This window comes from Bubalus bubalis, chromosome 15, assembly GCF_019923935.1.
Source record: "Bubalus bubalis isolate 160015118507 breed Murrah chromosome 15, NDDB_SH_1, whole genome shotgun sequence".
NCBI classification, from domain to species: domain Eukaryota; kingdom Metazoa; phylum Chordata; class Mammalia; order Artiodactyla; family Bovidae; genus Bubalus; species Bubalus bubalis.
In genome coordinates this window covers 44585541-44599852 of record NC_059171.1, presented here as the reverse complement: position 1 = coordinate 44599852, position 14312 = coordinate 44585541, and the positions used below count along the sequence as shown (strand labels likewise).

At 43.7% G+C, this 14312-nt stretch overlaps 1 protein-coding gene across 5 annotated transcripts in view; it reads right to left on the bottom strand.

Moving 5' to 3' along the window:
- Positions 1-14312, bottom strand: part of JPH1 (junctophilin 1) — a 91738-nt gene that overhangs the window by 14829 nt on the left and 62597 nt on the right. For all 5 annotated transcript variants that reach the window (XM_025265218.3, XM_025265220.3, XM_025265219.3 and 2 more), the window contains exon 3: positions 4802-4920. In XM_025265218.3, coding sequence (XP_025121003.2) covers positions 4802-4920 — 119 coding nt within the window. The remainder of the gene's footprint in view (positions 1-4801; positions 4921-14312) is intronic.

The following is a 14312-nucleotide window of genomic DNA, read 5'->3' as shown; positions in this document are numbered from 1 at the left end:
AACTTCTGAGAACAGAACCGCAGCACTCCGGTCTGCAAGTCATAGGACAGTCAGCCAGGGTTGTGCACATGGCAGGCTCTCAGTACACATGTGTGTCGAATGGGATACAGTGGGATACACAGGTGGTAATAACCCAAAGTCCCATGAATTACTAATTTCTCATCAACTAGTAGATTATTCCATTTCCCTTTCTCTATGAAAAAAAGTTATTCCAAATTTTGGGTCTGTAAAGTGAGTTTAGAAGTTATCTATTCCAGGAAACTTTTTTCCTTAACAAAAAGTACTTATTAATAATGTGTGTTGGTGTGTCTGACTCTTTGTGACCCCATGGATGGTAGCCTGCCAGGCTCCTCTGTCCATGGGATTCCACAGGCAAAAGAATATGGAATGGGTTACCATTTCCTATTCCAAGGCATAGACAATTCTTAGGACTTCTAATTCATACCAGAAGTGTGAGCTTAGTTGACACTGTCTCAAAATAACCTATACCAAAAGACTTCACTTGAAGTAATCAACACATTCTATGCATGTGTGTGTAACATACATGCTCTTATACCTTGAACGCTTGTGTCTCCTTACCCTCACAAATTCAGATGTTGAGGCCCTAACCCCCAGTGTGATGTTACTTGGTAGTGGGGCCTTGGGGAGATAGTTTAGCTCATGAGGGGAAACTCTCATGAGTCTCATGGGCTTAATGTTCTTATAAAAACTGGAAGAGACACCAGAGTTCTCGTCCTCCAGGTTCATGGACTGTGGAAAGGCTGTCTGCCAGCTGGGAAGAATCACCTGAACCCAATCGTGTTAGCATCCAGATCTTGCAATTACAGCTTCCAGAACTAAGAAAAATAAATGTCTGTTGTGTAAGCCACCATGTCCATGGTATTTTGTTGTAGCAGCCCAAGTCAACTAATAGACATGCTTAAACCCAGGAAGACAAAGCTTGTGAGGCTGTTGCTTGGGTCACCTCCCAAGAGGGCTCTACATAATATAGTCACCTATACTATGTATATATAATATACTCTATATAAGTATAGTCTACATAAGTAGTCACATTCGCTTTTTCCATCCATGACCAGTCACCCCCACAACTGATAAACATCACTTGAAATAAAAAACAAAATAAGGCATCTTGATGGAAAGGAAACTGAAACAGTGGGAGGAAAAGAGCCATACACAGAGTTTCCCAATTACCCTTCGCCATGTCCAGCTCCCCACCACCTCCTCCGTTGACCATCCCAAGTCCTGTCTCGGCTTTCCTGGCTCAGAAAGCCCATTTCATCAGCTCTTTGAAGCCGCGCCACCCCTCAGGGCCGACTCCCATCGCCGAAGCTCACAAGACTGACGTGTGACACCAGAAGAGCGATTCATCAGTTCACAATGAGCAAGGTAAATGTCACAAAGGCCGGGACCAGCACCGATGCCACCAGGGCACGCTCTCCCCACTGGCAGACCTCCACGAGAAGCTTGACCAAAATTAGAAGGTTACTGGTGACGGCGGAATCGAGACAGAGGCATGAGCTGAATCATGTATCCAATGGCATCAGGCTGAGCGCGCCTGTTGCATCCGTTTCCTCACTCGGATGATCTTGCCAATAAAGCCATACACGGCTGGCTACCTCTCCCTGTCCTTCCCCATAACAAAACGCCCTGCCAGCGCAACTACAACGCTCCAAGGTTCTGGCCACAGCATCGCTCTCCTCTGGATAGCATTCGAATGGACACTGCCTATTTTTGCCTCTGTGACTCTTTTTTTTTTAATACTACTTTGGGTGACCAAGTCTTAGTAAGTTCTAATACACTAAATCAGGTCACAAGGAAATCTTGCTGAACTACAGACATACTACCTATCACGTATGATCATTTTATACATTCCTGTGCTGTCTCGTGGGCTTATTTTAACACTCAGTTGCTGTTCAGTTGCTAAGTCATGTCCGACTCTTTGCTACCCATCGACAGCAGCATGCCAGGCCTCCCTGTCCCTCAACCACCTCCTGGAGTTCGCCCAAGTTCATGTCCATTTAATTCTCAGAGGCCAATCTTACTTCTAAGTTCTGGGGGGTATGACTCACTGTGTCACTCTTACTCATGGCAATTTAGGTTTCTGTGTGTGAACGCAATTACACACACACGAATTCAACTACACACACGAATGCAATTACCTACATACACGGTCGGATACATCTATTCGAATGCCTTGTATTGTTCTAACATGCCCTTTGAATGGTTAAGCTATCCCACATGGCCACAGTTCTTACTGTGCATTTATTTGCCTGTGCCTGGTCTTAGTTGCGGGATATGGGATCTAGTTCCTTGACCAGGATCGAACCCAGGCCCCCTGCATTGGGAGCACAGAGTCTTAACCACTGGACCACCAGGGAAGTCCCTTTTCCGTAGTTTTTAATTGAACTGTAGAATAATACAGATTTGAGCTAAAAAGTGTAAGATTGAATTAAGACGGGAAACTTCTGAAAATACTGCCGGCTCCTGAAAAGAGGTAACTCACCATAAAAGTTCAAAATATTAGCTATGACAGATACCCTTTTCTCCAAGGATTAACGACTTCTATGCACGACACATTCATTCCCAACAAAGGAAACATTTGTATCTGGGATATGTAAATGAAATGCACAGTCTGACTCAGAAAAAGTACTTGAAAGCCCTTTCAGAAATGTCTATCCGATTTGATCACCCTGTGAAGAATACACAGTGGAAAGCATGAGTTATGCTCCCTTGAGAAGATCAATAACACTCAGTACAGAAAAGGCTTTCTATACAGTTGCTGAAGGTAGTGCTGGCTGTGGGTCAAAGGGGATCGCTGCCGTCCCCCCTTAGCTCCTGTCTCAAATAGACCCCTTGTCATCTCATGCTACTCTGATGTATTTATTACTGAGGGACAACTGGCTTGTGTGACGATGTTTTAGCTACGAAAGGGTGGAATGGTATTTTCCCACATTTTCCCCCCTCCTCAAATGCTTTCCCATCACAAAAGGCTTTAAAAAACCTTTTAGTCTGAAAAATTGAGATGACCTCCCCTATCATTTACCTCCTGTTAATACCAACTGGCAATCTCAGGGACCCCATCCCCAGCGGAGTGAACAACAGAACTGAGCAATTACCATCTGCAGACAATAGTGAGTTTGTTTGCTTCCACAGCAGCTCAAGGCTAGGGCTGCGTCATGAAGCTGCTTTGTCTCCCTACTGCCCAGCTGCTCCCAAGAGTATCACCGCTGCAAAGGGACAAGAGGGTCCCTCCTGGGTGGCTGAACCCCCTCTTCAGCTCTCACACCCTAAAACAAGTAGTTCCCAAGGTCCTTAGGCCCAGGGATGTGGGAACTTCCAGAGAAGTGTTTATTCCTACCCCCCAAAATGGAAAACTTCCCTTTCCTAATAAAACAAGTATGCATTAAATGATTTCAGTCGACCCAGAGATGGGACACAAATAAAATAAAACACAACACAAAGGCTGCACATGAAAGAAAACATCCATTGCCACTGGTTTTCTCCCTTGAGCTATACAGAACTAGTCACTCTATAGTAACTCAATCACTCTGCAACCGAACCCAGCCCTGTCCCAAAGCGCTCTCATAAAAACTGAGTCTTGCTAACATGGCCTTTTACTGTCTTCACCCTTCACAGAAAAAAAAAAAAAATCCTGTCCTTTCTTTCTCATTCTCCCATGCTATATTACAGTCAATTTTCTAGCTTTTACATGGAAGCTTGCTCTTCTGTACACCGTGACTTACCTTGTTCACGTAGTCACACGGATGCCCTGTGGGTTCCAGTATTTTATCACCCTCACTGGAACCAAACAGGTATTGGACACACGTGTTGTGCAGGGTGCTAGTTATCCAGCTTGATTAACAGAAACCAATGTGGAAAAACTCTTCATGAAGAAAACATAAATTTCGATACTTAGAAATTAAGAACATTTCTTTTAGTCTCTTTGCCTGGAAACCTGTTGATCCCTTTAATCAACAGGAAGTTGTTTCTAAAACAATGCAGAATCAATAAAATGGCAATTGCCACCTTTTCCTATAACATATTAAACATAATCCTATAACATCCTGTATTAAAGAAAGGGATGGAAACAGTTTACTAGGAAAGCTCTAAGGAGTTAAATATTTAAACCTGCTATAAATATCTGTTTACTGCTATGGTATTACGTTTGAGAGGCAGATGATCTGGGTTGATTTTGTGTGTGCGTGGTTGTCCCTTTCATTTCTTCTATCATGACATACATTCTCCTCTTAGTCTGTGCAGCGGCACTGTCTTTAAGTGGTGCATTTCTTTACATCCCAACATTCCTTTGAGGTGTATTAAAAAAATGAGTCCAGTACTTACTAGTTTTTTTCTTTGCTAATGTGATTGTTACAGGTGCTTGATTTTGAGGTATTTGTTTTAGCACCTGTGATGGACCCCAACACATAACACAATTTCTTAGATGCTTCTTTTAGATTCTCATCTTGTTTATGCTATCAGTTGGAAGTTTGCTGCTCTGGGTGGGAGAGCAGAAGGCGAGGGAGACGCACTGGGGAAGAACAAGCCAGAACTCCAGCACTAATACTCAAGACTTCAGACATGTGTTACTCTAAGCTCCCAATTTTTCTGTAGTCCTGCTGAAACTCAGGGGGCACAGATCTTCAGATTATAAAGAAAAGCAGGCGAAAGGAAACCAGAGGCCACGTTCCTAGCCCCCCACACCCTCCTATCTCAGCAGGTCCTACCTGCTCCTACCTGCCCCCCACCCACTGCAGGTCCTACTTGCTCCCATCCCCCCGACCAACAGCATCGCAGGTCCCACCTGGCTGGTAGAAGTCAGGCGACAGCTCTCGGGCCACAGCTCTCGCGATGTCACACTCCTGGCGGGCGGCCAGCGCGGCCTGGTCTGCTGCGTCGGCTTTGGCTCTTGCGTGGGCGGTCCTGCAGAAGCACAGAGGGTTGGTCAGCAAGTGTGCTGCTGCTGCTGCTAAGTCGCTTCAGTCGTGTCCGACTCTGTGTGACCTTATAGACAGCAGCCCACCAGGCTCCCCTGTCCCTGGGATTCTCCAGGCAACAACACTGGAGTGGGTTGCCATTTCCTTCTCCAATGCATGAAAGTGAAAAGTGAAAGTGAAGTCGCTCAGTCGTGTCTGACTCTTAGCAACCCCATGGACTGTGGCCCACCAGGGTCCTCCGTCCATGGGATTTTCCAGGCAAGAGTACTGGAGTGGGGTGCCATTGCCTTCTCCGCAGCAAGGGTGGCACCCTGGTAATTATACAGGACCTGCAAAAATGGTCTATGGGGAAGGCGGGGAGGGGAAGAAATGCTCAAAGTGACCCTGGCCCCACACCTGCCACAGAAAAGTTCTGCACTCATTTCGCTGTAAGACGTCAATGATAAAAAAGGCGGATGAACACCTGTGAGTTGCCTTGATCTTTCTTGCAAGGTTGAAGAATGTACATGGAAGTTATGCACAGCTTTAAAGCAAAGCTTACTGTTCAAAATGTACAGGATCAAATCCCCTATTGAGTTTGGCTGGGGGTGCGGTTCTCCTTTTCTGTCCCCCAACCATGGAGAACAGGACTGGATCATGCAAATTAGTATAGAGCCCATAGATTTCATTTCTCTGGTAGAGTCAATATAAGGATTTGAGTAAGAAAGATCTGCCCAGTGGTGTGCTAGTAAAGAAGCTCTCTGGGGAACAACAAAAAAAATAGTAAAACTCTGATCTGTAGCATCGACTGACTGCTTTTTTTAGAAATATTTTTTTGTTTGTTTGTTTTTCGGCCATGCTACACACCATGTGGGATCTTAGCTCCCAGACCCGAGATTGAACTTGAGCCCCCTGCACTGGAAGTGAGGAGTCTTAACCACCGGCCCATCAGGGAAGTGCCTGCACTGGCTGATTTCTGTTGTGTACTGAAGACATGCTCCCAGCACGGCCAGCTCATGCTACCAGTGTGATTTGCTGAATGTGTAGTTGGGAGCAGACCTATACCGTGGGCTCCCCTCTGGGTCTGCTGGGAGAATGTGTCCAGGATGGTTCCAAGAAGTCCATTTAGTTGCTCTTTAAGCACATTTCTTGTGTGAAACAAAAAAGGAGGAGAGAAGTGGAGCTGCAGAGGAGGAAAGGGGTCTCTTTCAGTCTACCACATTCTCCTTGGCCCAATTCCTTACCCACTGAAACCTCTGCTCTTTCTAGAGGACTAGGGCTGGGAGGAAGGAAGCAGGAGTGAGACTGGGCCTCCCTATGGCAAGACTCATGGAGACTGACATCTGCCTGCCCAAGAAGAGGGGCTTGGAGGCTGCGACTGGGTCATCCACTTCTGAAGGAGAAGATCTTGTCCAACTGGTATTCAGATGACGACCCTGCGCACCTACTTCTTATAATTTTGTAAACTTCCTATTTTCTTTTATTAGTGCTAGGCAGGGCTATAGTAACTAGTAGTAAAAGCTTAGGAAGAGTTTAAAAGAGGTGACAGCACTCATTTCAGAGAGAGCAGGAGAGGAAATGTTGGGAAATGGCATTGTGCCCTAGCCGGGGAGGACAGGGTCTGATCTGAGGATCTGGGGCTAAATGCCGGAGGCCCCATTCTCCAATGACCTCTAACTCTCTGCTCGCACCCTGTGCTCTCAGGCAGGGGCCCCCTTCACTCCTACTTAGGACCTAGCTGAGCTTGGAGGCTTGCTGTACTATAATGTTAAGTGTCAGGAGATTTTTATTTTAGGGATTTTTTTTTTCTTAGTTTTGGTCCTCTACTATATTCCCACCCCTTCGTGGATCACAGCCTTGTCGTGGGGAAGGGGCTTGTGTAACTCAATGAAGCTATGAGGCATGCTGTGCAGAGCCACCCAAGATGGACGGGTCATAGTGAAGAGTTCTGACAGCATGTGGTCTACTGGAGGAGGGAATGACAACCTACTCTAGTATTCTTGCCTGGAGAACGCCATGGACAGGAGGAAAATGCAAGAAGATAAGACACCAGATGATAAGCCTCCAGGTTGGAAAGTGTCCAATATGTTACAGGGGAAGAATGGAGGGCAATTACTAATAGCTTCAGTAAGAATGAATCGGCTGGGCCAAAATGGAAATGACACTCAGCTGTGGATGTGTCTGGTGGTGAAAGTAAAGTCTGATGCTGTGAAGAGCAATATCGCATAGGAACCTGGAATGGTAGGTCCATGAATCAAGGTAAATTGGACATGGTCAAGCAGTAGATGGCAAAGATTGAACATTGACATCTTAGGAATCAGTGAACTAACATGGACAGGAATGGGTGAATTTAATTCAGATGACCATTATATCTACTTCTGTGATGGAGAATTCCTTAGAAGAAATGGCTTCAAGCTAGGCTTCAGCAGTGTTTGAACAGAGAACTTCCAAATGTACAACCTGGTTTTCAAAGAGGCAGAGGAACCACAAAATCAAACTGCCAACTTTCAGTGGATCATGGAGAAAGCAAAGGAGTTTCAGAAAAAATTTATTTCTGCTTTATTGACTACACTAAAGGCTTTGACTGGGTAGACCATAACAAACTGCAGAAAACTCTTTAAGAGATATGAGTATATGACTTTATCTGTCTCCTGAGAAACTTGTAAGCAGGTCAAAAAGCAACAGTAAGAACCAGACATGGAACAATGGACTAGTTCAAAATTGGGAAAGGAGTATGACAAGGCTGTATACCATCATGTCACCCTGCTTATTTAACTTATATGCAGAGTATATAATACAAAATGCCAAGCTGGATGAATCACACGCTGGAATCCAGACTGCCAGGAGAAATATCAACAACCTCAGATATGCAGATGATACCACTCTAATGGCAGAAGTGAAGAGGAATTAAGAACCTCTTGATAAGGGTGAAAAAGGAAAGTGAAAAAGCTGGCCCGAAACTCACCATTAAAAGACCAAGATCCTGACATCAGGTCCCATCACTTCATGGCAAACAGAAGGAGAAAAAGTGGAAGCAGTGACAGATTTTCTTTTCTTGGGCTCCAAAACCACTGTGGACTGTGACTGCAGCCATGGAATTAAAAGATGGTTGCTCCTTGGAAGGAAAGCTATGAAAAACCTAGACAGTGTATTATAAGGCAGAGATATCACTTTGCTGACAGAGGTCTGTATAGTCAAAGCTATGGTTTTTCAGTAGTCGTGCACAGATGTGAGAGTTGGACCATAAAGAAAGTTGAGTGTCAAACTGATGCTTTAAAACTGTGGTGCTGGAGAAGACTCTTAAGAGTCCTGTGGACTGTAAGGAGATCACACCAGTCAACCCTGAATATTCACTGGAAACACTATTGCTGAGGCTGAAGCACCAATATTTTGGCCAACTGATGGGAAGAGCCGACTCATTGGAAAAGACCCTGATGCTGGGAAAGACTGAGGGCAAGAGGAGGAGACAGGGGCAGCAGAGGATGAAGATGGTTGGATAGCATCACCAACTCAATGGACATGAGTTTGAGCAAACTCCAGGAGACAGTGCAGGACAGAGGAGCCTGTTGTGCTGTAAAGTCCATGGGTTGCAAAGAGTCGGGCATGACTTAAGGACTAAATAACAGCAACACTATATTCCCAAGGCACAGAACACTGCTTGACACATAGTATTTATTGAAGGATCATTTCATAAATAAAAGAATGAAGGATGTTAGGAACAGCTGGGCAGTCACTTAAAAATGAATGGACTGACAAAACTACAGATCAGCAGTTTCCAAGGGTTCATGGTGAAAGCAGGTGAGGGATGAACAAGTGGATCACAAGGAATATTTAGGGGCTGAAACTATTCTGGATAATCCTCTAATGGGGGGGACATGACATCATGTTCTTGTCATAACCCACTGAACTGTACAAAGAGTGAACCATATAGTACGGACTTTTAGTTAATACTAACATATCCACATGGGTTCCTCAATTGTATCAAATGTACCCACTACTGCAAGATGTTAATAACAAGGGGAACTGGGTGTGGATGTGGGCAGAGGAGGTATACAGAAACTCTGTACTTCCTGCTCAATTTTTTCTGTATACTTAAAACTGCTCTAAAAAATAAAGTGTATGAATTAAAATTGAATAAATCAAATTCATCAGAATTATTATTTATGAATTACAGAGGGTATTTTATATGATCCCTGTTGATAGGGTATGGAGACAAGATCAAGAGGGTTAGAACATATTCCTAAAAACCCCCCGAGGAAGCCACCACTGATGAGGCTTTAGTTTCATGTATTGGGCCTGAGACTCAGTGGATGCCCTCTCTTATGCTCTCTCAGTTTCTCAGAATCTCAACTCTTTTTTGTCCCCAGAATTATTTTCCATTTTATCTGCTATACTTAGCTCGAGCCTAATTATGTCTAGGTACCATAATTAATGAAGCCACAAGAGTACAGTTATCCTGCCCTATAATAAAATCTGCTAGCCTTTCAATGATAAACCTACAAAATTCAAGTACTATTTATTCTGACTCAATCACAACCCACCACCATGGAGTGAAATTGGTGGAAGTATTTCCACCACTTCTGACAGCAAGCTAAACTGGAAAACAGACAAACACAGCTTAACCCTTCTTCAAATATATTTTGGAAGCACTGCATCAGTGAAGCCTTAACCCTTTACTACTTGTTCTTTTCTGCAAGATCAGACAAAGGTGGCAGGGGCACTTTTCCACTGAGTGCCTCCCTGTGTCAGTGCTTCTGCACGACTGCCATGATGGTCAAAACCATAGTCAAGCCTGAAGCCAAGTGTGTGCCCAGGAGTTTCTGGTAATCCTGGACCTGATAACAAGAAATGGAAGAGAGGGACTTCCCTGGTGGTCCAGTGGTTAAGAATCCACCTGCCAATGCAGGGGACACGGGTTCAATCCCTGGTCTGGGAAGATCCTACATGCCGCGAGCAACTAAGCCCATGCATGACAACTACCGTGTGCCTGGAGCCCGTGCTCTGCAACAGGAGAAGCCACCGCGCACTGCACTGTAATGAAGAACAGCCCCCACCCCCACTGCAATTAGAGAAAGCCCACACACAGCAACAAAGACCCAGCTTAGCCAAAAATAAATAAATAATTTTTAAAAAGTAGAAGAGAACAGGAAGCCATCTGAGTTTGCTGTCATCAAAAGTGCTGTGGGGTCGGGCCACTGATACATCTTGATTTTGTCCAGGGAAAAATCTGGGCTTGACCCCGGTTCGTGTGACTTATGTGTTCCAATCCCAGGCTCAGTTCTCGAGCAACGCACAATCCCTTTAGTCAGTAAGAGATGCCCAAATGCCATCATTCGTGGGTCAGTGGTGGGGGGTTGGTGGTGGGCAAGAAGACAGGTGGAAACTACTCAAAGTGGATGCCCGGCTGCTTCCAGATGGCTGTTCACGTGAAACACATACAAAGAAGGAGCGCTCACACGTGCCCAAGAAGATTTTGTTTACTCCAAAGACTGCTGACACCCATCAATCTTCAGACCCTCAGGAATCTCCTAATACCATCATCATCATCTATACTTTCTCGTATCAAATGCAGCAGAAAGTAAGGGGAAAACACCATCTTTCAGGCATCAGTGGCTGGCTGACTTTCAGGGTCCTACTTTTACCAATAAACCAGTTTTAACATGTAGAGAGTTACTATTTTGGGGTAAATAGCTACGGAGAGTTCTGGGTCACTGGCTAAGCTGGTACAGCAGGTAAGTGACCCTCACCCAGACATAAGCCCTGCAAAGGTCACTTGCGAACAGCCCAAACAGCAACAGTGGAAGTTCTGAATGTCAGGCATCATTGTACTCAAACCTTCATTACAACTTGTTGCTTTCCAATCAGTAGTAGTGTTAGTCGCTCAGTCATGTCCGACTCTTCGTGACCCCACAGATTACAGTCAACCAGGCTCATGGAATTCTCCAGGCAATACTGGAGTGGGTTGCCATTTCCTTTTCCAGGGGATCTTCAGGGATCGAACCTGAGTCTCCTGCACTCGCAGGTGGATTCTTTACCATCTCAGCCACCAGGGAATTTGATGAGAATTTTTTTTTCTTTAGAGACTAAAATACATGTTTCATGAACTCTCAGAAACACCTTACTCAGAACAAAACAATCTGGCTTTCTCAGTTTTTCTTAAACATTATAATGTTTTTACAAAAAAAGAAAAGCACATAATACATGGAACACGCTCAGCACATACCTACTACTAAGGTACACGCAGGTCCCTCAGACAACTGTTCCAACTTGTTTCCATATTTTATGCACCTATTCGTAGCAGATAAAGATTTTAATCTAGAATGAACCAGAATTTGGCTAAAGGTAAAACTGTATACAATGTTTATAATTTTCTATTTCTACTGTTTATATTTTCTTCCCAACAAAAAACTGCTTTGAGAAAAACATGCTGATTTTGATGTGTCTTAAAATTTGTTATGTTCAAAGTGAAGTTGCCTGATCTGACTCTGAAAATTTGATGGCAGAGGCTGTCATTGATTGGTTCAGGAGCTACACATGTAATCTGCTTTGATTTCCATATACTTACAGGAAATTATTAGCAACATTTAAAAACCACAGTAATCGAGGGACTTCTCTGGTGGCCCAGTGGTTAGGAGACACTGTCAGTGCAGGAGACAGGGGTTCAATCCCTGGTCTGGGAACTAAGATCCACATGCCATGGGGCAACTAAGCCCGTGCATCGCAACTACTGAGCCCATACACCCTAGAGTCCAAGCTCTGTGACAAGAGGAGCTGCTGCAATGAGAAGCCTGCATGCCGCTACTAGAGAGCTGCCACTGCTCTCCACAACTAGAGAAAACCTGCAGCAATGAAGACTCTGTGCACCTCAACAAAGACCCAGTACAGCCAAAAATTTTTTTTAATGTAAAAAAAAAAAAAAAAAAGCAATGGTGCATAAGACTCCAGCTCTTAGATAATGGCAACTCTATTTTTCCAGCTGCTCAGCCCCAGACCCTGTAAATCATCCCTGTTGCCTCCCTTTCTCTCACAGGCCACATCCACGGTCAGCAAAGGCGGCTGGCAGGACCTTCAACACACGCCTGACCCCAGCACATCTCCTTTTGTCACTCCTCCTGACCGGGTCACATCTCACTGGTTCCTGCAAAGGCAGAATTGATCTCCCTGCGTCTGTCCATGCAGTCCACCATTGCACTTCCCTTTTGGCTCCCTTGAAACTGCCTAACAATAACCACCAGTCTTTCCTGGATTATGGTATCACGTTCAGGAAAATGCCAACAAATGACCTGTTAGCCTTCCTTTTGGGCTGTGACATTATTCACTTATGAGAGCTAGCCTTGCAAAATCCAGTTACTCTGTGTATACAGTGGTAGTTCTAAAGAAATTAGTGTGTTAAGCAAGGAATACTCTTAACATGAACAAGAAATTGGTGTTTCCACAGCTCTCAGCTAAAAAGCAAAGGCGTGATGTCTAAGTTCCTGTATCTGAAAGAAACTGCTTTCTCAGTATCGATGTGCTTCTCCACTCAGACCAACTCGATGGGATGCAGCATATACGCCTGCTAAGGCACAGGTGGGGCCCTGAGCTGCCCCTCCTGACTTTTAACTTCCAGTCTTTCACACACAGACCTATTCACTGGCATAGCTGCTGATGATTTTAATCTGTAACAGGCAGAGAGTCAGCAAAAGCGCCTCAGTAAATTTGGTTTGGAAAAACTACTTCTGACGAGTTCCATCTTTACACTCTTTAGTTTTTGAATGTTAATGTTTCCTTCCCAAGTTGCTTTTTTCTTTTGTAAAAGGCAGGACCAGGAACAGTCACTTCAAAACTGTGTTCTTAGGTCCTGGTTTAGAACAAGTGACAGCATCAGCAAATAGCTGTCTCTTTTGCCAGGGCGGTTCATTGCTTCCTTTTCTAAAGGCATTATCAAGTTATATAGACATAAAATGTAGCTTAAGGGGTGTGCTATCCCCATTGAAATGTGGCTTTGATGTTTCAAGGGCCCAAAGTCTTGCAGAGGTATGACGACATGGGCTTTGAAAGCGTGGGTAGCCAGAGACCAGGCTGAGGCCAATCTAGTCACAGATGGTTCCTGTCCATGAGATCAGAAGTTTTAAACCACATTACATTAGTGGCCTTAGAGATGCCTCCACAGAAGCATAATTCATATCAAGCCTTGGCCTTTTATCCAGCGGAGATAGGAGGATGAACCAAGAGAGTCTATGAACCAAGATTCATACGAAGAATGTGAAATATTGTCCATTATGTGTATTACTGTCATGTTCATAAAGATCTAGGCAATATATTTCCTCTTAAATTTAGTGCCAGGAAAAGTCTGGTCTGATGACATGCTGGTGTGCTTCCTTGCATCATACAATGAGAACCACATTATTTATTGTTTCTCTTTTTGTTACAGCTACTGGGAAACCTGGAATAAAATTACTGTCAATCTATGTGCATGGTTATCCCCTCTAACAACATGGCTTAACATTACCTGGTGTCAGGAATGCTCTTATGTATGTGACTTATAATGCCCTGCAAATCCTTTTTGGAGACTGGCCGGATATTGAAGAAAGATTACAGGATCAATAAGCTCTTATTATATTAAGTTTTCTGAACTCCAGTTCCTGACAGTGTGTGAATGCTTAGGGACATATGTGATTTACTTGGGGACAGAATAGCCAACCATGCAGTTTTCTTTATATATATTTTTTCTATATCCAGAACATTTTCAAGCTTGGAAAATGAGTCTTCATTCTTAAGTACATTACAGGCTCTATTCCCTAACATTTTATCAAACTTAATAAGCTTAAAGGTTATATTCTCCGGACAGGCCAGGCCAAAAGCACATTTCTAATCCTCAGCTGGAATAAGCTAAATAATTGGCTATCTTCTACTTTATTCTGGGTTTTATAAAATTTATCTAAAATTTACCTTGCTGTGTAATTTACACATTAAGACAAATCTGGTATAAAAACAAATTTAAGGGATATTTTATTCTTGAAATAATGTTTAGAGAAAAGTCCTTTTAATGAGCGTTATTCTACAGTTCAAACACATTACAGTAAATAAGACTAAAACTTCATTTTATGGGAGAAAATATTTGCTGATCATTTATCTGATACTTGGATAGTATCCAGAATATATAAAGAACTCTTACCACTTATATAATAAGAACAACAATTAAAAAATGGGCAAAGGACCTGAAGAGACATTTCTGCAAAGATACACAAATGGCCAGTAAGCACATGAACAGGTGTTCAACAACACTAATCATAAGGGAGATATAAATCAAAACCACAATGAGATACTACCTCATACCCACTAGGATGGCTACTATTGAAAAAAAGCCACTCAAGGTAACAAGTATTGGCAGGGAAGTAGAGAACTTATAAACCTGGC